The 26,624-nt window shown below is 32.3% G+C and overlaps 1 protein-coding gene across 1 annotated transcript in view; it reads right to left on the reverse strand.

The window, feature by feature from the left end:
* The window catches only part of LOC143068572 (uncharacterized), a 45,222-nt gene that overhangs the window by 10,191 nt on the left and 8,407 nt on the right, over positions 1–26,624 (reverse strand). The window contains exons 9-21 of the mRNA XM_076242752.1: positions 25,128–25,296; positions 20,208–20,324; positions 16,173–16,387; positions 10,027–10,180; positions 8,025–8,141; positions 7,566–7,736; positions 7,034–7,114; positions 6,447–6,608; positions 5,919–6,014; positions 2,502–2,591; positions 1,761–1,894; positions 1,202–1,508; positions 277–330 (exon numbers count right to left, since the gene is read on the reverse strand). Of these exons, the coding sequence (XP_076098867.1) occupies positions 277–330; positions 1,202–1,508; positions 1,761–1,894; positions 2,502–2,591; positions 5,919–6,014; positions 6,447–6,608; positions 7,034–7,114; positions 7,566–7,736; positions 8,025–8,141; positions 10,027–10,180; positions 16,173–16,387; positions 20,208–20,324; positions 25,128–25,296 (1,867 nt within the window). The remainder of the gene's footprint in view (positions 1–276; positions 331–1,201; positions 1,509–1,760; positions 1,895–2,501; positions 2,592–5,918; positions 6,015–6,446; positions 6,609–7,033; positions 7,115–7,565; positions 7,737–8,024; positions 8,142–10,026; positions 10,181–16,172; positions 16,388–20,207; positions 20,325–25,127; positions 25,297–26,624) is intronic.

A 26,624-nucleotide genomic window follows, 5' to 3' on the forward strand; every position in this document is an offset into this window, starting at 1 on the left:
TGTACTGAAAAACAGTCTTTGCTTTTATTAAGGTCAAATACCTACTCCCCACAAGCGAGCCTCTGCATGTGGTTTTTGATTAAGTGATTACTTGACCGTTTTATAGTAACAATTTGATTACTAGACAAAATATTTCATGATTATTTGAATATCTTGTTTAAAATAATTATAAATGATTATGTGATTATATTGGCAAAAAACAATGGATTATGTGATTACTTGGACATCCCCATGAGGGGCATCACAAGTGACATTCACTTTTAAATAACATCTTACCAAATGGTGCATCATCTCCTGGGGCTCCTGGTAACCCTGGTAACCCATCATCACCTGAAATAAACAGATGTATATATTTAACATAGATAAATACATCACCTTATTCTACCAAGTAATGTATTCATAAAAATACCTATAACAACCTCAGAAGTAATTATCTAGGAACAAAATGTATGTTAAGAATTTGAATATAAAGAAATACATCATGCTTCATAATATATTTTGAATTTTGAAGGTTAAAAACAATTATTTAATAATTATTTAATAAACATATTTTGTAAAAACATTCCTATATGAAGCAAAAGATCTGCTTGCACATTCCCCCCTCCCTGGTTACTTCAAAGTATAATTCTCTTTCATGATTGAGAACAATATTATTGCATATTTTTAGTAATTATAAAATTGACCTTGAACCTAGTGATGTGAAAATCATTAAAGATCTTTCCCTCATTAAATGTAACTATGGGTATATATAGAAGTAAAATTGCAATCCTACATATAAAATTTTACTTCAGAATCCACAAACAAGTTCCTTACACAAATTTCAGTCTACTTTTAGTAACTTTGACCTTTTCCCTGGTGACTTCAATAACATTTGATAAAAGAAATTACCAGTATATCAAATTATATCACTATTCATTATGATTTTTTTTACTTTTACAATAAAGTTTATGTATAAACTAAACTACAGTCAAATTAAGTTCTTTCTTTATATATATTCCTTGTTAAATTCTATACATTGTACTATATGGTGTAGAATAATGACAAATCTAAAGGGGTCCAGGGTTTTTTTTATAATCAATGCATTTGAATGGGGACATATGGTAAGAACCCCCTTTATTCTGCGTTTGGACACCTTTTAAAAATGACTGAATCTGCCCCTGACATTGTACTATCTGGTGTAGACTATAAAACACTATCATACCTTGCCTTCCTGGTTCTCCTGTGATACCAGGTAATCCACCTAGACCATTATCTCCATTGCTACCCCTCAATCCAGGGAAACCAGGTAATCCTGAATCTCCAAGAGGTCCTTGGGTTCCTGGATTACCACTCCTTCCTCTCTCTCCTAATCCTCCTTTGGTACCTGGTAATCCTGGGAACCCAGGTCTTCCATCAGGTCCTGGTAATCCTGGGAAACCTTCACGTCCTGGCTCTCCAGTTATACCGTTAAGACCTGCTTCTCCTCTCTGACCGTCTAATCCAGCAAATCCATCTAAACCAAATTCTCCCTGTAAAATATTGCTTTTACAATTAGATCTTAAAAAAAGATTTCTCAGGTATCCCTTTAAATTTTGTTTTTAAAATAAGGTCTTTATGAAAAAATCTGACCATACTTTATCATTAAAATGTTGTTAAACAACTCAATTTCATTCATATCTATTAACTTTTTATTCAAAATGAAGAATATGACAATTGCCAATTTAACAGCTGAAATGCATTTGAGTGTACTTTAATATAGCCATATACAAATTAAAACTAACCCTCAGCCCCTTTGGTCCAGGGAAACCTGGACGACCATCTGATCCTGGAGGACCTTTTACACCATCTAATCCATACTGGCCTATTTCTCCTGTTGGTCCAGATATTCCTTGGTCACCAGGTAAACCATCAAGACCTATAAAGAAAAATTATATCTTTTGAAAATATTGCTTGTTGGAGTCATTTGAAACAATCAATCCTAATTTAAGATTAATCACAGTATCTCTTTTGGTATTCTATTCTTGTTTTGCTTTATCTTAAAGATGGTACAGTTAAAAAAAAAAAAAATATATATATATAAAAAAAAAAAAAAAATATATATATATATATATATATATATATATATATATATATATATATTTTTTTTTTTACACACATAATAATATCTATATAAATTTTACAGAATACACAACATACTGTTAATAGTTCCTATGACCTCATTTTTTTGTATATATACTTGTCATACAAATGTGAAGTTTAGCTAGCTATGAAACCAGGTTTAAAGCACCATTTTTTACACAAGAAAATGCCTGTACCAAGTCAGGAATATGACAGTTGTTATTCATTCATTTGAAGTGTTTGAACTTTTGATTTTGTGATTTGCTTAGGGACATTCCATTTTGAATTTTCATCGGGGTTCAGTATTCTTGTTATTTTACTTTTTACTGAATTAATGATGATAAAATTAAGCGGATGCAGTATTATTTTATGATTTCCACAAAATCAGCCTACTAGATATATACCTGGTTGTCCCATGCCACCTCGTTCTCCTTTGCCACCTGCTAATCCAGGTAATCCAGGTAAACCGTCCAGTCCAGGACGACCAGGGGGACCTAAAATGGAACAAGTCACAATCATTAATTACTTTTAATGCAACTTATTTGCTGCAAAATAATCACATTTGAAATATTACTTCTTATCTAGGTGGTGCAATGAAAATCTGAATTACAATTACAATCTCATAGAGAATCCGATCAGTCACTGTGTACTGAGGTTGGTCTTCATATTGAATTTTCTAAGATCCTACAAAATTAATAATATTTAATTCCTATTATTTATAGCTTTTGGTAAAATCAAATGTCAATTGCAGCTTTATCCAAGTTGATATCATCTTAATTTGAAACTGCAATTAGCTACAGATATATAAATTCCATTTCATATTTTGCCATAGCACTCAAAACTTTTTAAACCCTATTTTCAGCATATCTTAAATCTGATTAATTAACAAGATGCTCCGCATGGCGCAGCTTTATACGACAGCAGAGGTTGAACCCTTAACAGTTGGGGCAAGTATGGACACAACATTTAAGCTTGATACAGCTCTGAATTTGGATTGTGATTAAATAGTTGACACAGCATAGGTTTCTGACACAGAATGAATGTGGTCTAATGAACTTAAAATATTTTTTTTTGCTTTTGAGCAATTCACTATGCTGTTGAATATTAATCCTTTGATATTTGAAGAAATTTTCTTTTTCATTTCTGAAATTTGAAATAAAAATAAACAGCTGCGCCATGAGCACATGATACGCCCGACGTCTTGTGTGGAATTTTTATGCAATAATAATCAATAGTTTCTGAGAAAGTTTTAAGCAATAACCATTTATTGTTTTTGAGACACGTCGGGACATGTGAACCCCCTCCCCCCACCCTGTTTTTTTTTACAAAAAACTATCACTAAAATAAAATTTTGAATCAAACCAAAAAGTATACAGATCTTTAGATTAATATAACAAAAAAAAAAAGAAGTGTGTACAGTTTTAAGCAATAATCATAAATTGTTTTTGAGATACGGTGCGACATGTAAAAAAAAACATCCAATTTTTACAAAATACTCAATAACTCAAAAATAAAATTTTGAGTCATCACCAAAAAGTATACAGATCTTTAGATTAATAAAACAAAGAAGTGTGCAAAGTTTTAAGCAATAATCATAAATTGTTTTTGAGATACGGCACAACATGTAAAAACCCCCTCCCCCTTTTTTTACAAAATACTCAATTACTCAAAAATGAAATTTTGAATCATCACCAAAAAGTATACAGATCTTTAGATTAATATAACAAAAAAGTGTGTAAAGTTTTAAGCAAATCATTTTTGAGATACAGTGTGACATGTAAAAAAACCCTCCCCCTTTTTTACAAAATACTCAATAACTCAAAAATGAAATTTTGAATCATCACCAAAAAGTATACAGATGTTAAGATTAATATAACTAAGAAGTGTGTAAAGTTTTAAGCAATAATCAAGAATTGTTTTTTAGATACAGGGCAACATGTGAAAAAAAACACACCCCTGTTTTAGTTACAAAGTGCCGTAACTCAAAAAGTTTAAATCTTATTGTCACCAAAAAGTATACAGATCATTTGACCATTATAAGAAACAACTATATTAAGTTTCATGAAATTTGGATAAGTCGTTTTCAAGTAAAAGTGCAACATGTTTACGCTGGAAAGACAGACGGACGGACACTGGACATTTGTATACCATAATACGTTCCGTCAAAATTTTGACGGGTGTATAAAAATTGAACCCCACCAATTTTTTTTCACCTCCCACTTTCCCTTATTCAAAAAATGATCTTAATTCAAATTTCTAATGGAGTTTTCAACAATAACTACTCATTTAAATACATCATAAAATATAAAATGTCATAGTCATGATTTAAGTTGATTTAACTACTATTCTGGACAAAAAAATATAACTCCAATGCAACATTTTATATTGGCAAATTTCCAATGAAGTTCATTAAACTAAAGTTTTTGGCAAATTTCCAATGGAATTTAATAATAATAAAGTTTTTGGCAAATTTCCAATATACATAATTTAAGAGCAGTTTAGGTGAAATATTAAAATGAGTTTCAATTACCAATCTTACACTGCTTTTAAATTATGTTTTGTACTTAAGTATTTGTCCATTAACCTGGAAACCCTTTCCCCCTCTTTTTGCACCTTATTCCTTAATGGTATTCCTTGCACCATAACTCCCAAAGACAATTCTTACCATCCCTTTGTGGTATTCCAATATCCAAAATCTAAATACATGGTTAGATTCATCATATCAAAGAAACCCAAGTATTCAATTTTTGATGAAATCAAATAAAGTTCAATTTTGGACCCTTTATACCTCAATGTGGACCAATTTGATAACAAATCCTAAATATTAAAAATCTAAATACATGGTTAGATTCAGCATATTGAAGAACCCCATATATTGAATTTTTGTTGAAATCAAACAAAGTTTAATTTTGGACTTCGATTTAGACCAACTTGAAAACTGGGCCCATTATCAAAATTCTAAGTACATGTTTAGATTCAGCATATCAAAGATCCCCAAGAATTCAATTTTTGTTAAAATCAAACTAAGTTTCATTTTGGACCCTTTGGACCTTAATGTAGACCAATTTGAAAACCGGACCAAAAATTAAGAATCTAATACAGTTAGATTCAGTATATCAAAGAACCCCAATAGTTAAATTTTTGATGAAATCAAACAAAGTTTAATTTTGGACCCTTTTGGCCCCTAATTCGTTGGGACCAAAACTCCCAAAATCAATCCAAACCTTCCTTTTGTGGTCATAAACCTTGTGTTAAAATTTCTTAGATTTCTATTAACTTATACTAAAGTTATTGTGCAAAAACCAAGAAAAATGCTTATTTTGGGACCTGTTTTTGGCCCCTAATTCCTAAACTGTTGGGACCAAAACTCCCAAAATCAATCCCAACCTTCCTTTTGTGGTCATAGAACTTATGTTAAAATTTCATAGATTTCTGTTTACTTATACTAAAGTTATAGTGCGAAAACCAAGAAAAATGCTTATTTGGGCCCTTTTTGACCCCTAATTCCTAAGCTGTTGGACCAAAACACCCAAAAACAATCCCAACCTTCCTTTTATGGTCATAAACCTTGTGTTTAAATTTCATAGATTTCTATTTACTTTTACTAAAGTTAGAGTGTGAAAACCAAATGTCTTTGGACGACGACGACAACGACGCCAACGTGATACCAATATACGACCAAAAATTTTTTAATTTTTGCGGTCGTATAAAAACAACTTAGGTGTGTGTGGTCTTGTGTCATCTCTCTAACCAAGAAAATCAATATCAGTATTACAACAGTTTTTTTATGAATTTGTTAATATAAGTCTACAACAACTTACCCTGTTCTCCTTTAATAGATGGTCCGGGGAATCCCCTTTCTCCTTTACGACCTGAGACACCTGGGAGACCATCGGGACCAGCAAATCCTTTCTGACCTGATATATAAAAAAGGTTCAGTAGAAAAATTTGTTAAATCTGTCCATCCATTAATTTTTTCAACAAAAAAAGTAATATCATATCAGATTCTTGTAAAATTTATTTAACAGAAATCAAACAAAGTAAAGGATAAATATTTATCTTCAAATTCTACATATAGTAAAAATTGCCTTTTGAAAAGTAAATTTGCAACAAACTTTCAAATAAAGCTAATACTTAAACATCTAAATGTTAAAACTGATGAAGTTCATCATTACAATACAATATTAGAAACAACTAGAATTTAGATCAACTATGTTTTTTTCATCCTTTTCCCGATTGAATGAAATTCTTTTTCGCATAGCATATTCTCTTTAATCATCATTTATTTCTAAGTTCAAGGTTACAGTATTAATACAATGCTGCTTTCTACAATGATGAATATTTCTTACCTGGGAATCCATTTTCTCCAGATAAACCTTTAAGACCTGACTGTCCAGGTCGCCCATCGGCACCAGCAGCACCAGGGAATCCAGTTTCTCCTGATTCCCCTTTCTCTCCATTTATACCTCTGGATCCTGGTAATCCATCTCTACCATTTAGGCCAGGTTCACCTATGCAAAAACATCACATAAATTTAAGTTAAAGAAAATTCATTAATGTGGAAATGATCGTGTCTAAAGTGCTCGTTTTTTCGAGCCATTGCAAGTAGAAATTTAACAGGAATATGAATTATCGGGAATATGCTCAAGATAGATCTCCAATTATATAAATATATTTTTTATTAGAAAATCATGAAAAAAAAACATTTTTAGGCAACTTTTAATTATATTTAGTTATTGATCAGTTATAAGTCATACATAGTCAAACATACACTATCCTCATTTTCACTCATCTAAAAATGTATATTACATTGAAATAAAATCATTTTACTATTTACCATCATATTAAAACTGTATTTTCTATAAAAAATAAATACATTAAACCTGACTATACTTAAATAGATTATATCACTGTTCATTGATATATATGTGAATACCTAATATGCCTGGCTCTCCATCTACTCCATTCCTTCCAGGATTACCACTGGGACCCCCTGCACCTCTGTCACCTTCTAAACCTGAAATTCAATTATAAATATTTTACGATAACATTTCTGACACTTGCATTCACATATTTTAATCTCTTCATACAATTGCAAAAAAACAAAAAAAAAAACGCTTTAATTACACAATTGTAACTTATATAGCAAACTTATGTTAGAGAACAGAAATGCAATTTTTCTATTTGAAAAGGGACATAACTGTAGAATTGAAAAGTGATACCACCATAATTTAAACTTCACTGTGTTTTGCAGTAATAAGTTTCATAGCATTTAGTTGATAAGTAGACAATATACAGAAAAAAGTAAGAATAAAAGGAGATACAGGTTAACTTCAATAAGACAGCAACACATTGACACAAATAACCAAAAGATGTCTGCATTTAACAGTCTCTGTAGAATATTTCATGAAGCCTAATTTATATGATATTATTTGTTCCCTTTCATTTTTACCACAGTGGTAGTCTACCTTTTAATCCATTAATGCCTGGTAGACCTGGTGTTCCTCTTGGACCTGTTCTACCATCCTCACCATTTGTTCCATCTTGACCAATAAATCCAGGCTGACCTTTCCTACCTGGCTGACCAGGGAATCCAGGTAACCCAGGGTCACCAGGTATACCATTGAATCCTCTTTCTCCTATTGAAATATAATTGAAATTATGTCATATAAGTATGCATAGAAGAGGTTAATGGTCAAACACAAAAACACAATTAGAGAACATTGAATTTCTTCATCAAAATTAAAAATATTAAAATGTGAAAAAAATTTGTCAAAGCGTTTGCTTGCTATTAAACAAACACTGTTTGGCAGCCTCCCAACCCTGTACATGCCTAAATAAAAAATGTAATACCTCATGCCAATATTGAAACATCATTTGGTATTAAAAAAAGATCTAGTGTGGCCATATTAAAGTAAGAATCAAACCTTTTGGTCCATTCAATCCACGTTCACCCTCAGGTCCTGGAAGTCCATCCAATCCATACTCTCCCTGTTCTCCTTTAAATCCTGGCATACCGGCCAGTCCATCACGACCTCGTTCACCTATAAAATAAGATAATATGAATCATCAGAAATTTTTATTTCCTCCAGATACTGCAGGCTAGTTATTAAAAAAAATCTCATATCCTAAAATTACAGTTTTTCAAACAAATTGTTATAAAATTTAGTTGTGGTCTTTTACATATGTAAAGTAGATGCACTTAATCTACCTCTATCTGTTTTTAAGAAGAGTTACTGTCATATTTCAAATTATTTCAATATTTTGAAATATCTCAGGCTTTTCTTTTATAAGTATGAACAAATAAAGCTTAAATGCTCAAAGATAAGCACACATACATATATTTTTTTTAGAAAGATTTAAATATCTTATATGTTACCTATCAATTTCAAAAGGCATCCTATAACCAGATGCTCCGCAGGGCGCAGCTTTATATGACCGCAGAGGTTGAACCCTGAACGGTTGGGGCAAGTATGGACACAACATTCAAGCTGGATTCAGCTCTAAATTTGGATTGTGATTAAATAGTTGACACAGCATAGGTTTCTGACACAGAATGAATGTGGTCTAATGAACTTAAAATACTTTTTTTTGCCTTTGAGCAATTCACTATGCTGTTGAATATTAATCCTCTCAAAAAAATGTTTGAAGAAATTTTCTTTTTATTTATGAAATCTGAAATGAGAAAAATTTAACCCCCCCCCCCTTCCATTTTTTTTTTTCACATCCCCCTTTCCCTTTTTCCAAAATTGATCTCAATTCAAATTTCTAATGGAGTTTGCAACAATAACTACTCATTTAAATACATCATAAAATATTAAAATGTAACAAAAGGTGCTTGTTATCACTGAATGGTAAAGATTGTTTTAATTTATCAGTTGGTAGTAAAAGTGAATATACACTGTATATTGTATAAAACAATGATTTAAGTTGATTCAACTACTATTCTGGACAAAGAAAGATAACTCAAATCAATTGAAAATTTCTTGCTATTGCACAATATTGTACAATTAGATATTTCTTGCTATTGCGCAATACTGTGCAATTGAAAATATTTGCTATTGCACAATACTGTGCAATTGAAGATTTCTTGCTATTGCGCAATACTGTGCAATTGAAAATTTCTTGCTATTGAACAATACTGTACAATTGAAGATTTCTTGCTATTGCTGAATACTGTGCAATTGAAAATTTCTTGCTATTGCACAATACTTAAGTGCCAGTCTTTGTAAGAATCAGGCAATTTAGGTAAAAATTAAAACATGATTAGAAAAAACCCACCGAGCTAATCATGCTATTTAATACTAACCATCATCCTGAGTTAAAAATAATTGGTCTTTTGTTTGTGTGTGTCTGGTAATATCAAATAGCTTGGTTAGAAAATTGGTTAGAAAGATAGCACATTACAGAGTTATTTCCCCTTTTTTGTTAATTTCTAGTGCATTTCAACCAAATTGTATCTTCTATTACCAGGACAGAAAATGGAAATGAATGTTATTTTTGTGCATAACTACATATTATGAACTGAAATCAATGTCAAATAGGGTGTTTTTTTTTTTATCATGTTTTCACCACTGCCTGATTCTTAGGCAGACTGGCACTTAATATAATAATTTTGGATCCTGATTTGAACCACTTTTACTAAAGTTAGAGTGCAAAAACTAAAAGTATTCGGACGACGTCGCCAACGTGATAGCAATATACGACGAAAAATTAAAATTTTTGCGGTCGTATAAAAATGAAGATAATGTTAATTCTACTTTAATTGAACACACTATGTATTATTTGTCTATATTTAATTCGATATCAAATGATGTCTGTTTGCATGTTGTGTTATTTACACCAACATCTTCATTGGATAACAAGCTGAGATCTGGAGACTAAAGATTGACCTTACCAAAATGGAATCTAAATATAGATTAAACATACCTGTTTCTCCTTTATTTCCATCATTACCAGGGAATCCAGGTCGGCCTGGTTCCCCATCTATACCTCTGTCTCCATTACGGCCAGGTCGTCCATTTTCACCAGGTGGTCCTGGCACAAAATTATCTGGTACCCGTCCAGGTAATCCTCTGTCTCCCTGTAATACAGAAAAATTTCATTTGAAAGTTCACAACTACAGAAAATTCTATGTAAATTAGGAGTAACCAGATGCTCCGCAGGGTGCAGCGTTATACGACTGCAGAAGTCGAACCCTGAACAGTTGGGGCAAGTATGGACACGACAATTAAGCTTGATACAGCTCTGAATTCAGATTGTGATTAAATAGTTGACACAACATAGGTTTCTGACACAGAATGAATGTGGTCTAAGAACTTAAATGTAAAAACTTAAAAAAATAAAATTTTATGGTCCAATATCCAAAATCTAAATACATGGTTAGATTCAGCATATCATAAAACCCCAAGAATTCAACTTTTGATGAAATCAAATAATGTTCAATTTTAGACCCTTTAGACCTCAATGTGGACCAATTTGATAAACAACCCAAATATTAAAAATATAAATACATGGTTAAATACAGCATATTGAAGAACCCCATATTTCAATTTTTTTTGAAATTTTGGACCCCGATTTGGACTAACTTGAAAACTGAGCCCATAATAAAAAAATCTAAGTACATGTTTAGATTCAGCAAATCAAAGAACCCCAAGAATTCATTTTTTGTTATTGAAAATCAAACTTAGTTTAATTTTGGACCCTTTGGACCTTAATGTAGACCAATTTGAAAACAGGACCAAAAATTAAGAATCTAAATATACGGTTAGATTTGGCATATCAAAGAACCCCAATAATTCATTTTTTGATGAAATCAAACAAAGTTTGATTTTGGACCCTTTTGGCCACTAATTCCTAAACTGTAGGGACCAAAACTCCCAAAATCAATCCCAACCTTCCTTTTGTGGTCATAAACCTTATGTTCAAATTTCATAGATTTCTGTTTACTTATATTAAAGTTATTGTGTGAAAACCAAGAAAAATGCTTATTTGGGCCCTTTTTGGCCCCTAATTCCTAAACTGTGGGAACCAAAACTCCCAAAATCAATCCCAACCTTCCTTTTATGGTCATAAACCTTGTGTTTAAATTTCATAGATTTCTATTTACTTTTAATAAAGTTAAAGTGCGAAAACCAAATGTCTTCGGAAGACGACGATGACGCCATGCCAACGTGATAGAAATATAGGACCAAAAAATTTTCAATTTTTGCGGTCGTATAAAAAGCTACTGACCTCCTATGTATAAGTGTCAAACAGTTATTCAACACTTATAGTTAACTCAAATGTTTGAGATTCTTTACAATTTTGCGATATCAGCCACTCTACTTTTAATATGTAACTTCATTTCTAGATTTACAACACTGACACAATATTCCGAATGACTAAGGGGACTAATTGCTTACTAGTAGATAAAATATCTATTAAGCCTTTTCAATATTCTCTAACTGCAAAAAAAAAAGCGATCATTTTTTTATACATGTATAAAAGATGGTTATTCAATGTCATCTGGACCCCCTTCTGGTCCATATTAGTTGATGCTATGAAAGCACAAATAAACAATTCATATTTTATCATTTTGTAGTTTTGTTTTATCTCAAAATTCACAGATGAGATTTGGACTCTTATTAGGGAAGATGAGTTTAAAATAAAATTCATCAAGATATATGTAAAGCTATGCAAGTTGATTTTAGACCGGGATCAAATGTAAATTTTGATTGTAAGGGTATGTTGAACGTAAAAGGGAGTCTTCTCCCCACTTGTATTTAAAAATATGCGTATGGTGATATAACTCATTAACCAAATATAATTAAGACTTATGATCTTTTGATTTGAGGTCCTTTGTTTATGACCTTGAAATTGATCTCAAGGTCATAGCTTAATGTGACGTTTTGACATTTGCTTTTACCTCATATGTATACATGATAAAGCCATGAGACTTTTGGCAAAAGGTATCAAACTATTTTACCTTGAAAAAAACAACTGGAAATGACCTTGTGTAAACCGGAAGTAGCTATTTTTTGTACTTTATTAATATAAAAGTATATAGAACCAGATATTTTTGGAATCAGTGTCAAGTAAATATTCAAATATTATCGGAAGTAACATTTTTTAAACCGGATGTAACAAATTATCTCCTCTATTTAAAAATATATTGTATAGAAACCATATATTTTTGGAATCAGCGTACAATAAGCTATCATTTGATGATTGAAATAACATTTTAAACTTAATTTTACAACTTTCATTTCAAAATATATTGTTTTTGGTGGAAAGACCTTCTCTGAACAATTGTTTTTTTTATTATTATTATTATTTTTTATTTTTTTTTCTTCTGCCTAATTTTGTTCTTGCAATAAATATTTGTTTCGCAATATGTCGCTTAGATATTTCATATATTGTATCGTATAGTTTATGCGCTTTTAAATTTCACCCTGTTAAGACGAACAATTTTCTTTGTAAGAGTTATCTCCATATTCACTGTTAATTAAATGTGTGCATCTCCTTCGTAACAAAAAAAGATATTGGCAAATTTCTTTTTCTTACTTCAACTTTGTACTTTATTTGGCCTTTTAAACTTTTTTGGATTCGAGCGTCACTGATGAGTCCTTTGTAGACGAAACGTGCGTCTGGCGTATATACTAAATTTAGTCCTGATATCTATCACTATGATGAGTTTATTTACATCCTCAGAAATATTTGGCTAATTTGGATCGAAGCAATTCGATGAAATTTTATAGGAGTTATCTACCTTTACGAAATAAATTTGTCGGTATGTTTTTTTTAAATTATAAACCGTTAACCATATAACCCTGGAATGTTTTTATTTGAGGCCCCTGGGTCCCAACTTTGAAAATTAGGTCAAGGTCAAAGGTTCTCAATGTTGAGTTTTCCACGTTTCAGCATTTTCTCCAACACCTTTAAAGATATGTATAAAAGAACAAGTGCAAAATGTCTGCTTAATTGTAATGTAGATATGTTACGTTTGGTCTGAAACAATCTAATGGCATCTTATAGGAGTTAGTGCCCCTGAAATGTGTAATTATCAGGTTTATTGATTATTACTTCAACTTGGTTCATTATATAGCCATACGACCTTAACCAAAGTGTTGGGTGACATATGACCTTGAAAAATGCCAACCGGAAGTGACCTTGAGAAAACCGGAAGTATCCATTTTTGCACATTTTTCATGAAAAAGTACCCGGAATCCATATATTTTTGTAATCTCAATACATTTACTAATCACTGTAGACTAAAAGTGACTTTTGATAAACGGGAAGTGGCCAATTATCCAGTGTTCATGCAATAACCCTATAATATACTAATCATATTACTGTATAAATTAAAAGTTAAGTCATATTGTGATTTTTAGAATTGTCTTCCAAACCCTTCAGTCTGAGTGCTCATAAAAGAGAAAAAAAAAAAAAAAAAATGGCCAATTATCTCCTGGTTAAAAGGTAAAAGTATATAGAAACTTTATATTTTTGGAATAACTGTTAAAGAAGCTTCATATGAGATTGGAATCAACATATACTTCACCGGACGTAGCACATTATCTCCCTTATCTAACTCAAAAGTATATGAAAACCATTCATTTTTTGAATCAGTATAAAGACACTTGCTTTTTTTCGTAATTTCTTTGATGTGGAAAGACTTTCAATTGTTCTCTGAACAATTGATTTTTAATTGTTAAAGGTTTTGTATTTTTTAGTTACTGTTTTTTGGTTTTACTATGTTTTCTAGAATTAAAATTCTTCATCAAATATCAAATGTAAATATCTTTTTACTTGTTGTTAAAAAAAACTAGAGGCTCTAAAGAGCCTGTGTCGCTCACCTTGGTCTATGTGCATATTAAACAAAGGACACAAATGGATTCATGACAAAATTGTATTTTGGTGATGGTGATGTGTTTGAAGTTCTTACTTTACTGAACATTCTTGCTTCTTACAATTATATCTATAATGAACTTTGCCCATTAGTAACAGAGAAAAAAAAATTGACTATAAAGGGCAATAACTCCTTAAGGGGTCAATTGACCATTTAGGTCATGTGGACTTATTTGTAGATCTTACTTTGATGAACATTATTGCTGTTTACAGTTTATCGCTATCTATAATAGTATTCAAGATAATAACCAAAAACAGCAAAATTTCTTTAAAAATTACCAATTGGAGGGCAGCAACCCAACAACCGGTTGTCCAAGTCATTTGAATATTTCAGAGCAGATATATATTGACTTGATTAACAATTTAACTCCTTGTCAGATTTCCTCTAAATGATTTGGTTTCAGAGTTATAAGCAAAAAACTACATTTTACCCCTGTTCTATTTTTAGCCATGGTGGCCATCTTGGTTGGATGGCCAGGTCATCGGACACATTTTTCAAACAAGGTACCTCAAAGATGATTGTGGTTAAGTTTGAATTAATTTGGCCCAGTAGTTTCAGAGGAGAAGATTTTTGTAAAAGATAACTAAGATTTACGAAAAATGGTTAAAAATTGACTATAAAGGGCAATAACTCCTAAAGGGGTCAACTGACCATTTCGGTCATGTTGACTTATTTGTAAATCTTACTTTGATGAACATTATTGCTGTTTACAGTTTATCTCTATCTATAATAATATTCAAGATAATAACCAAAAACAGCAAAATTTCCTCAAAATGACCAATTCAGGGGCAGCAACCCAACAACGGGTTGACCGATTCATCTGAAAATTTCAGGGCAGATAGATCTTGACCTGATAAACATATTTATCCCATGTCAGATTTCCTCTAAATGCTTTGGTTTTTGAGTTATAAGCCAAAAACTGCATGTTCTATTTTTAGCCGTGGCGGCCATCTTGGTTGGTTGACCGGGTCACGCCACACATTTTTTAAACTAGATACCCCAAAGATGATTGTGGCCAACTTTGGATTAATTTGGCCCATTAGTTTCAGAGGAGAAGATTTTTGTAAAAGATTACTTAGATTTATGAAAAATGGTTAAAAATTGACTATAAAGGGCAATAACTCCTTAAGGGGTCAACTGACCATTTCGGTCATGTTGACTTATTTGTAAATCTAACTTTGCTGAACATTATTGCTGTTTACAGTTTATCTCTATCTATAATAATATTCAAGATAATAACCAAAAACGGCAAAATTTCCTCAAAATTACCAATTCAGGGTCAGCAACCCAACAACAGGTTGACCGATTCATCTGAAAATTTCAGGGCAGATAGATCTTGACCTGATGAACATTTTTACCCCACATCAGATTTCCTCTAAATGCTTTGGTTTTTGAGTTATAAGCCAAAAACTGCATTTTACCCCTATGTTCTATTTTTAGCCGTGGCGGCCATCTTGGTTGGTTGACCGGGTCACGCCACACATTTTTTAAACTAGATACCCCAAAGATGATTGTGGCCAAGTTTGGATTAATTTGGCCAAGTAGTTTCAGAGGAGAAGATTTTTGTAAAAGATTACTTAGATTTATGAAAAATGGTTAAAAATTGACTATAAAGGGCAATAACTCCTAAAGGGGTCAACTGACCATTTCGGTCATGTTGACTTATTTGTAAATCTAACTTTGCCGAACATTATTGCTGTTTACAGTTTATCTCTATCTATAATAATATTCAAGATAATAACCAAAAACAGCAAAATTTCCTCAAAATGACCAATTCAGGGGCAGCAACCCAACAACGGGTTGACCGATTCATCTGAAAATTTCAGGGCAGATAGATCTTGACCTGATAAACAATTTTACTCATGTCAGATTTGCTCTAAATGCTTTGGTTTTTGAGTTATAAGCCAAAAACTGCATTTTACCCCTATGTTCTATTTTTAGCCGTGGCGGCCATCTTGGTTGGTTGACCGGGTCACGCCACACATTTTTTGAACTAGATACCCCAATGATGATTGTGGCCAAGTTTGGTTCAATTTGGCCCAGTAGTTTCAGAGGAGAAGATTTTTGTAAAAGTTAACGACGACGGACGACGACGGACGCCGGACGCAAAGTGATGGGAAAAGCTCACTTGGCCCTTCGGGCCAGGTGAGCTAAAAAGAAGCATAAAATAAATTTTAAATTGACATACAGGTGGTCCTTTGAAACCAGGTAATCCATCTTCTCCAGGTGGACCAGAGTTTCCTGGAATACCTGGTAATCCAGCATCACCAGGGATTCCAGGATATCCTTTGGGTCCATTTTGGCCACCTGTTCCTGGTAACCCATCAAATCCAGGTCCTCCCTTTGGACCAGGTAATCCATTAGAAGCAGGTCTTCCCATCTCGCCTGGCTCTCCTAATTGTCCTGAAATCATAGAAAGATATTGTTATGTTTGGCACCCTGACATTTGTTTTGATCACCTGACAGCTATCATAGATTTTCCTTTGCACTAAATTTACAATCCTAAAACTGACTGATTAAATTAGAAAATTACCCTAAAATGAAATCTTAATGTTGATGAATGTACCATGAAAAGAGACCATGATCAATTCACCCCTGTCAAATGAACAAGTACACTTTTCAAATATTTTATTGACCATATAAAGTCAACCTATTACCATACATGTGATGGACTGTGAAACTCAGATCAGGAGATTGGGAAATTTTGGTCAGGAGATTAGGAGTCAGATCAGGAAGTTTTTTATCGACATAAATTTTGTCGTAAATGTAACCGTATGATGTAGAAATTGTCTTTCCTTCAGAATGTAATATGTTTATAGTACCCTTGCTGCCTTTCTATTAGAATGATATCACATTATTAAATAAAAATATTTAGAAGAATCTGTTTCTTGTTTTGTTTTGTTTTTGCATGGTTTTTAACTATTATGAATGTCATATTTCTAGAAAACTTAAAACTCAAACAGTGTAAAAAATTTGGCTATTTTTTGCTGAAGCACTGCAAATGTAACACGCTAACAAATATTACTTACTTTAAACATATTTGAAAATCAGGGTCTTGTAAGAAGTATTACTAATGTTATTTCAACTGATCGGGCGGAGCTTACGTTTTAATTTGCATAAGGACAGTCTATTTGAAGATGTGTGTGATAAGGATGATGGTCGTTATTCATAATTGATTTCTAATCACCTATCATTGTCACCGAACAGGTATACAAATGAACTGAGTGTACAATATGGGACGAATAACTGGACACTTCACTGATGAATTTATCCCAACACACCGATCTATAGATGGACTTGTCTTAAATAAGCCAGCCGGTTGAACCCTGCCCAGTCAAGTGAAATAAATCTAGTAATACAACTGTCAAGGATTGTTATTCTTAATAACTGAACAATTGGAAGTTTTTAACGACCTTGACTGGATATACAGCCTTTGTACCGTCAGCTATAATAACTGTACAAATGGAAGGTTTTGACGACCTTGACTGGCTATAAAGCCCTTGCACAGTCAGCTTTAATAACTGAAAAATATATAATAATTAATATATAAATTTCAATTTAATCTTTGAAAAGAAGTCTAGATTCCTAAAATATTTTATAAATTTATATTTTTTTATTTGTCCCAAAACATTTAAATGCATTTTATTACCACCCTTATATGAAATATTATTTATTTATATTATATAATATTTAATTACACCCGTACAGTAGTATGAAATTAACAAAAATGGTGACTTAAAATTTTCATTCATAAAATATTTCATACACTGGATTTTTTTGTCCTTAACAGGAGGACAGGAGGAGACCCCTGAAAATGGGATTATCATATTTCGTCGGGAGGTTCACATGTATGTATTACTCATAGTACCAAAAAATTTCATGTTGATTTCAACAAGTCACCAAACCTTGATAATTGAGGACAAGATTAATTGATATGTGCAATAGAAACTTCATGAGTGGCACTATCCCACATTTTAGGCAACAATATAACTCATGCCTTAAATTTTTTTTTTGATGTTCTTGCATTACTGATATTATTGTGTTCTTTTTACAAATCCTTCTATCTTTTATAGTTTTTGCCTAAAACACACAAAAGATAGAAAAAAAAATCTTCATCAAAGTGCAATAACTCCTGTAAGGAACCAATTGACTAAATTGGCAATAATAACTATTTTAAGATCTTGTCTTGATCCTGTTTGCCTTTAAGTTATCTATCTATCCATTATATATTTGAAGATACAAGAAGCTATGGTAAACATCTTCATTATAGGAGCAATAACTGTTATGAGGTGTCAATTTGCAGCAATGTTTGACTTATTCGTAAATCTTGTCCTGATATCAAAACTTGCTCTTTATCTATTTTAGATTTCAAATTAATAGTCAAAATGGAAAAATTGGTAAAAATCATCATTTCTTTTAAAAGTCAATAACTCCTATAAAAAGAGGTCTAACAGTTTTGATTTTAAAGAGCATTAGGTAGATCACAACATTCAAAACATGTTTTAGATTTTAACGAGAGAAATTTATGTATTACTGAAAAATTATTACACCAGGGTTTTCAATATCACAAACTAGTCAAAACATTTACTAAATTTTATCATCGGTATAAGGACATCATTCGTAAATATAGCTCAACATGCAGACTTCTTATACGTTCAGGTATTTCACATCCTACTTTTTATGGAAATATTCTTTATAAAGCACAAAGGTGTCAGTATTCACCTCAAAAAGTAACAAAACCTTTGAATAGACTTATTAAGAAGGGATATAGTTATGATACTGTTGTCAGGTCATTAAAGATTGCATATTTTGGCGTTAATATTGATTCACTTATAGGGTCTTTGCATCGGAACTAAACACATTTATTCAAAAACCAGTTGTTGGCATGACACGGGTTATGTTCTTCTCATATATGTTATGATGGTATGATACTAAACCCCTAACGGGAAGGATTGTGCCTGATGTTCATATGATGAAATCATAATCTTTCAGTCAGTTTAATTGAAGTCTGGAGCTGGCATGTCAGTTAACTGCTAGTAGTCTGTTGTTGTTTATGTATTATTGTCATTTTGTTTATTTTCTTTGGTTACATCTTCTGACATCAGACTCGGACTTCTCTTGAGCTGAATTTTAATGTGCGTATTGTTATGCGTTTACTTTTCTACATTGGCTAAAGGTATAGGGGGAGGGTTGAGATCTCACAAACATGTTTAACCCCGCGTCATTTTTGCGCCTGTCCCAAGTCAGGAGCCTCTGGCCTTTGTTAGTCTTGTATTATTTTAATTTTAGTTTCTTGTGTACAATTAGTATGGCGTTCATTATCACTGAACTAGTATATATTTGTTTAGGGGCCAGCTGAAGGACACCTCCGGTTGCGGGAATTTCTCGCTACATTGAAGACGTTGGTGACCTTCTGCTGTTGTTTTTTTCTATGGTCGGGTTGTTGTCTCTTTGGCACATTCCCCATTTCCATTCTCAATTTTATTTCTACGGTCATATTTTCTCTATCTAAAGAATTTTCAAGATAAAAGACAAAAAATGTTTTCCCCCACAGGTTCTTTTTTTTTCTCGTTATGGCCTTGTCAGTTGGCAGGCAGAATCACCTTTCACAACTTTTGAAGTAGATACTCCAATCATGTTGTGGCTAAATTTGGTTACAATTGGCCCAATTATTTTAGAGGAGATTATTTTGAAAAAGTAAAGAGATAACAAACGAAGACCAAAGCCAAGTGATCAGAATAGCTCAATTGGCATGTAGGAACTGATAGATGGACCAAATGCAAACAGCTTGTTCAATTCCAATCAGCCTTGCCTGAAGCTACTTATATGGCAGAATTGTCTTAATAGAATAAAGATTTATAGAATAACTAATCGAAGAATTCAAATAGAGAAAAATATTCAACGAGTGACCAAACAACACATTAATTCACAAATGCTTGTAGCGCATGAGTTAATTATCAGTGTTGTTCGGTCACGAGTTGAATATTTTTCGATATTTGAATTCTTCGATTAGTTATCCATAATTTTACATGTGAAATAATCGATTTTTATTTAACTAGGAAATCAATGTAATTCATTGCAACCAATGTAATAATATAGAATATTTATTCCATTATGGCATAGTTTTACAAAGTTTCAAGGGGAACTTCTGTTAGGCAGAACAAGTATCTGTGGACAAAATGACGAACAAAATCCTGAATTAAAACAAGAACTAAAATGTTACCTTTTTGACCAGGGAATCCATTAAGACCGTCCAATCCAGGTTCTCCTTGTTCTCCAAAGTCTCCACGTATGTCTATATTAGGATTAATCGAAGGCTGAGATGGCTCTCCTTTAACACCTGTTGAAAATTAGAATTATTGGTAAGAACAGATTTTACTTTCTCATCAATATATTTTCAATAGAAAATGTTGTAAGTATGAAGGAATGTATAACATTAGATTTGGAGGAAGTCTCCTCCTATATGGCCTCTATGTTAACAGAGGGTGGTAAAGGGTTATTTTCGTGCAATGTGTTTTGCCATTTTTATTTTCACATGCAGCCATGAAAAAGGTTTGTTATTCACCATGTTTCGTGAAAAAGATCAATGTGCAAGATTTTTTTAACTTTTCGTTCATCCTGAAATGGCAATCTCATTTCACTTTCTTCCATACAGATACCCCCCTTTACGCCGCTCTTAACAAAGGAGATGTTAGAATTAGCTTGTGTTGAAAATTAAGAAGAAAATATTGAAAGATATAATAACAGTGGTTTATCCTTTAGTTCTTTAAAAAGGGATCTGGAAAGAAGACTTTTCATCTTCTAATCTTCTAAATAAATTAATGAAATTCCTATGTGAAACTCAGTTAAAATCAAACAAAAGAAATGGAACTCTTAATTAGATTTGGTAAAATGGCCAAGTTGGTATTAGAGGTCGATCATTTAAAAACGTATCTTATACGTTGTCGTATCTGCATCTGCAGATTTATCAAAAATTATTATGTGATCCCGAGCTTAAGAACACCTTACGTTCGAATCAATCAAACATTCACTTTCAAAATTTGCAATAGTGGTGTTTTGTAAAAATAATAATAAGGGGTTCTATCAACTACTTTTACATGCCCTTAAAAAGGAGCCAATGTAGGGCTGGTACATGAATATCGTACACAATCTTTTAATAATATAGTTAAAAAATATTTCAAGATCTTGCATGAATAGACACACACAAAAAATCAAATGTACTACTTATATACATGTAAGGAACTTTGAATATTGTTCATTTGCGATGTTATCATAAGAGGTAATAGAAACACGAGTTGTCTTCAGATGTCATATAAACACATGTACATTTAAATAAAACAGTACTGAGTATCACTCTATTTGTCAAATAACAATTTGGTTCTACGTGAGCACAAGTTAGCACACAAATAAACGATTTTACCATATTCACTCCTCTCATGCCTGTGAACTGTTCCAACTATCCGGAATATCTTAAAGTCAGATTACATATTCCACAAAAACTCAATATTTCCTACTTGTTTTGTTATTTTTTGCATTAGAAATTAATCAGTTGCCCATTTGCATTATTGAAAGTACATAGAGAATAATACATGGCTAAATCCGTATCATATGTTGTATTATCCCGAGACACCAATATCAGCCCAAGGGCCTTTAGGCCCAAGGGATGATATTGGTCGAGGGTGATACAGCATGTGATACAGATTTTGCCATGTTTTATACGCTTTATCATATATTTCAACAGGAGAGTTATAATATGAACTGTTCACTGGGTTACCTTCAGTTCTACTTTTGTCTTGTATTAAAAGCATTAAAAGAACTGCTCAATTACTTATCCAAAGCACCTGGGTTACCTTACAATTTGCGTGCTGTTGTTTTAAAAATATATTATGTTTATTGTTGTATTTTTTGTGTGTTTTATATTTTTTACAGTTGCATTTAGTGTGTCAAAAATTATGAAAACTTCATGTTCATGACGTCACATGTACATACCAAACAATGACGTCATTCAATAAATCTTGTCACGCCCAAATGACCGTACCTATTTTGAGGAAAAATATTTCTTAAGCTTACATAAAAAAAAACTGACTGAAAAAAAAAAAAAAAAAAATAAATAAATAGGGATATGATAACCCTTTCCTCCATAGTGACACCTTTTGACGCCACCCCCTTTACTCCATAATGACGCCTTTTGACGCCTGTGTAGTACCTCTGTTGAAACGCTTTGACTACAAAGTGTCTGCAGTAGACTTAATTAAATTTGTATCCAATATGAAAAGGAATGTCATAGGAATATCTGACTTAAATTTATTTGATGAAATATTTGTTTTTCGCAATGCATTAATACTTTAAAGCATATTTTCAGGATTCTATTGAAAAATCCTATGCGAATCAAGTATGCAAAAAAAAAAAATTCAATGGAGGAAAGGGTTAAAGGGTAAAGGTGTGATAAAGGGTAAGGGTATGCGATAAAGGGTGCGCATCAAAGTTGTGCGATATGGATTTAACAGCAGGCTATTTATCACATTTTCAAAACTACTGGTTTTACTATTAAACATATGATAAATAAAATTAAAGCTCGAGATTACATACATTTTGGTATATCTGCAGATGCGGATACGTCAACGTATATGATAAGGTTGATATGTCTTTAAATGACCGACCTCTATTTAAAAGTTAAATGTAGGTGCATAATTTAGGACTTTTTGCATTTTGTTTAAGTGTTTATACTTTATTATAGTATAGAGCTTCAAGATATTTGTAAACAAGGACCTAAATCTATAACATCTTATTGATTGGGAAATTAAAATGTCTACCATGTAGTTAAGACAAGTAAAAGATAAACTGAGGAAGGCCAGTGACCATAATATTAGTCCATTTCAGACTTCGACCAACATGGCCAAAAAATTACAGAAGGAACAAAAGAGGACAAAATAATACATGACCTCCAGATGTCCTTATAGGTTTTATTGTGTTGCTATGTTAAAGGCTATCTCATTGACATATATTCCACGCTATGTTATAGGCTATCTCATTGACATATATTCCTCTCTATGTTAAAGGCTATCCCATTGACATATATTCCTCACTATGTTAAAGGCTATCCCATTGACATATATTCCTCTCTAAGTTAAAGGCTATCCCATTGACATATATTCCACCCTATGTTAAAGGCTATCCCATTGACATATATTCCACGCTATGTTAAAGGCTATCCCATTGACATATATTCCTCTCTAAGTTAAAGGCTATCCCATTGACATATATTCCACCCTATGTTAAAGGCTATCCCATTGACATATATTCCTCTCTAAGTTAAAGGCTATCCCATTGACATATATTCCACCCTATGTTAAAGGCTATCCCATTGACATATATTCCTCGCTATGTTAAAGGCTATCTCATTGACATATATTCCTCTCTAAGTTAAAGGCTATCCCATTGACATATATTCCTCACTATGTTAAAGGCTATCCCATTGACATATATTCCTCTCTATGTTAAAGGCTATCCCATTGACATATATTCCACGCTATGTTAAAGGCTATCCCATTGACATATATTCCTCTCTATGTTAAAGGCTATCCCATTGACATATATTCCTCTCTATGTTAAAGGCTATCTCATTGACATATATTCCACGCTATGTTAAAGGCTATCCCATTGACATATATTCCTCTCTATGTTAAAGGCTATCCCATTGACATATATTCCTCTCTATGTTAAAGGCTATCCCATTGACATATATTCCACGCTATGTTAAAGGCTATCCCATTGACATATATTCCTCGCTATGTTAAAGGCTATCCCATTGACATATATTCCTCACTATGTTAAAGGCTATCTCATTGACATATATTCCACGCTTTGTTAAAGGCTATCTCATTGACATATATTCCACGCTTTGTTAAAGGCTATCTCATTGACATATATTCCACGCTATGTTAAAGGCTATCCCATTGACATATATTCCTCGCTATGTTAAAGGCTATCCCATTGACATATATTCCTCTCTATGTTAAAGGCTATCTCATTGACATATATTCCACGATTTGGTAAAGGCTATCTCATTGACATATATTCCACACTATGTTAAAGGCTATCTCATTGACATATATTCCACGCTATGGTAAAGGCTATCTCATTGACATATATTCCACGCTATGGTAAAGGCTATCCCAATGACATATATTCCTCTCTGTTAAAGGCTATCTCATTGACATATATTCCACACTATGGTAAGGCTATCTCATTGACATATATTCCACACTATGTTAAAGGCTATCTCATTGTCATATATTCCACGCTATGGTAAAGGCTATCTCATTGACATATATTCCACGCTATGTTAAAGGCTATCCCATTGACATATATTCCTCTCTATGTTAAAGGCTATCTCATTGACATATATTCCACGATTTGGTAAAGGCTATCTCATTGACATATATTCCACACTATGTTAAAGGCTATCTCATTGACATATATTCCACGCTATGGTAAAGGCTATCTCATTGACATATATTCCATGCTATGGTAAAGGCTATCCCAATGACATATATTCCTCTCTATGTTAAAGGCTATCCCATTGACATATATTCCTCTCTATGTTAAAGGCTATCTCATTGACATATATTCCACGCTATGGTAAAGGCTATCTCATTGACATATATTCCACACTATGTTAAAGGCTATCTCATTGACATAGATATTCCACATATCTTTCTATTTCAAAGGAAAGCACTAAAATAATACACATAGTTTTGCAACCAAGAAAATATGAATAATTTAGTTACACATAATGTAAAACCAGTAAAATATTTCTTTAATCTCTCTACTAAGAAGATTTCACAGATAACATAACACAGATTAGTTTTTGATGAAACCATGTGTCATTAGAGGGGGTTAAAATTCTAATAGATAGCTAATTTGTTTTATCATTCTTTCTGTCTTAATCCCACTGTTGTACAATTTAGCTAGTGAAAAGTACATTTCAATTAATAATAAATAAATATTAAAAAATATTCAGAATCATTAGAAATTAAACAAAACATTTTTTTTTTAAGGGAGTCACAAAAAGGAATTACTGCATTCAAATTTAAATAGCCTACATAATGTATTTTCTTAGCAATATTAAACAACGACCAACCTTTACGTCCATTTGCACCAGGTGAGCCATCAAATCCTGCTAATCCCTTTAGTCCTGGGAATCCATTAGTTCCTGGGATTGAATCTCCTATTTCACCCTTGAATCCAGGTTCTCCTCGAATACCTGGCAAACCGTCTAATCCATCAAATCCATCACTACCAGCATCTCCCTATACAGATCACATATTATATTTAGTAAATTTACTAATATCAAGAGTTAAAGAGCATTGTCATAGTTTTACAATTTTCCATGAAAAAGAATGTACATTGGTGATGAGAGCCCTTAAATTGCCATCGAAAGAGCAAAAATAGTGAAATTCTACAATACTAATAAAATCATATTAATTTTGTCCTGCGAATTATTGTTGACCCTACCATCTCCTATCCCATTCTTACATTTTTCTACAGAATGAAAAATATTGCTTCCACAGGTGCAACAAGTGTATTACGATATTTCTCCACTCGAGACAGTTAAATTTTAATATTTAAAGCATGAGTCTTGCCGAGCTTTTTAAATAATTAATTTTAACTGTTGAGAGTGGAGAAATATCGTAATACACGAGTTACAGTGGTGGAATCTATTTCTCTAATGATTTTTATTCTTCTTTTCAAAAATTTGAGGAAAGTTGTGTACTTTTGATGTGACGTCATCAGGCATGGTCGCCTTTTTTCATGACGTCACAATATGAAAATTCAGAAGAAAACAACAAAATTGAACGTCACAATATGAAAATTCAGAAGAAAACAACAAAATTGAACGTCACAATTAAATTTCAACCAATCATTTGTTGAGAACAGATTTTTTCACTAGTGAGAGGAGAAATATTATTTTACATCAGTCAGGAAATGTGAAAATAGCACAAAAATTAGAGAAAGACATGGAAAAACCTCTTTGAAACAATTCCCATCTTTATACGGATTCAAAGAAAAGGTCCTATTTATTCATTGATCTCATGCCTACCTTTTCAGTCTGAAACATTTTATCATTAAGACCTCAAATTTGCATATACCTTAGGCCTCATTTTAACCTTTTCCAGAAGGAAATAAGTCCTAAGTTTTGCAATAACTTAATTCTTTATTCCTTTACACAACTCTGTCAAATATAGGTTTTCTCACTGGCAACATTGATATATGAGCTGTATCCGATAGAAATCGACCTTATGCAAGCGTATGTGAACTGTATAAAACTTTGATTAATTTTGGAACATTTATATACGAAATAAAAAAAAGATTATTTGGTTTGTCTTGTGTGGTTCTTATAAAAGGCTAATTTTGAAAGAGAGACAGACTTTCCTTTGATGTGTTTTCCCACTCAAAATAGATTAATAGCTGTATAGACATTCATTTGCATAAGGTCTATCCGATGCAGCTCATATGTTATTCAAGCAGTACAGTAGAGTATGATATTCTGAGCTCATATATTATCCAAGCAGTACAGTAGAGTATGATATTCTGAGCTCATATATTATCCAAGCAGTACAGTAGAGTATGATATTCT

This window comes from Mytilus galloprovincialis, chromosome 3 (genome assembly GCF_965363235.1).
Source record: "Mytilus galloprovincialis chromosome 3, xbMytGall1.hap1.1, whole genome shotgun sequence".
In the NCBI taxonomy this organism is placed as follows: Eukaryota; Metazoa; Mollusca; class Bivalvia; order Mytilida; family Mytilidae; genus Mytilus; species Mytilus galloprovincialis.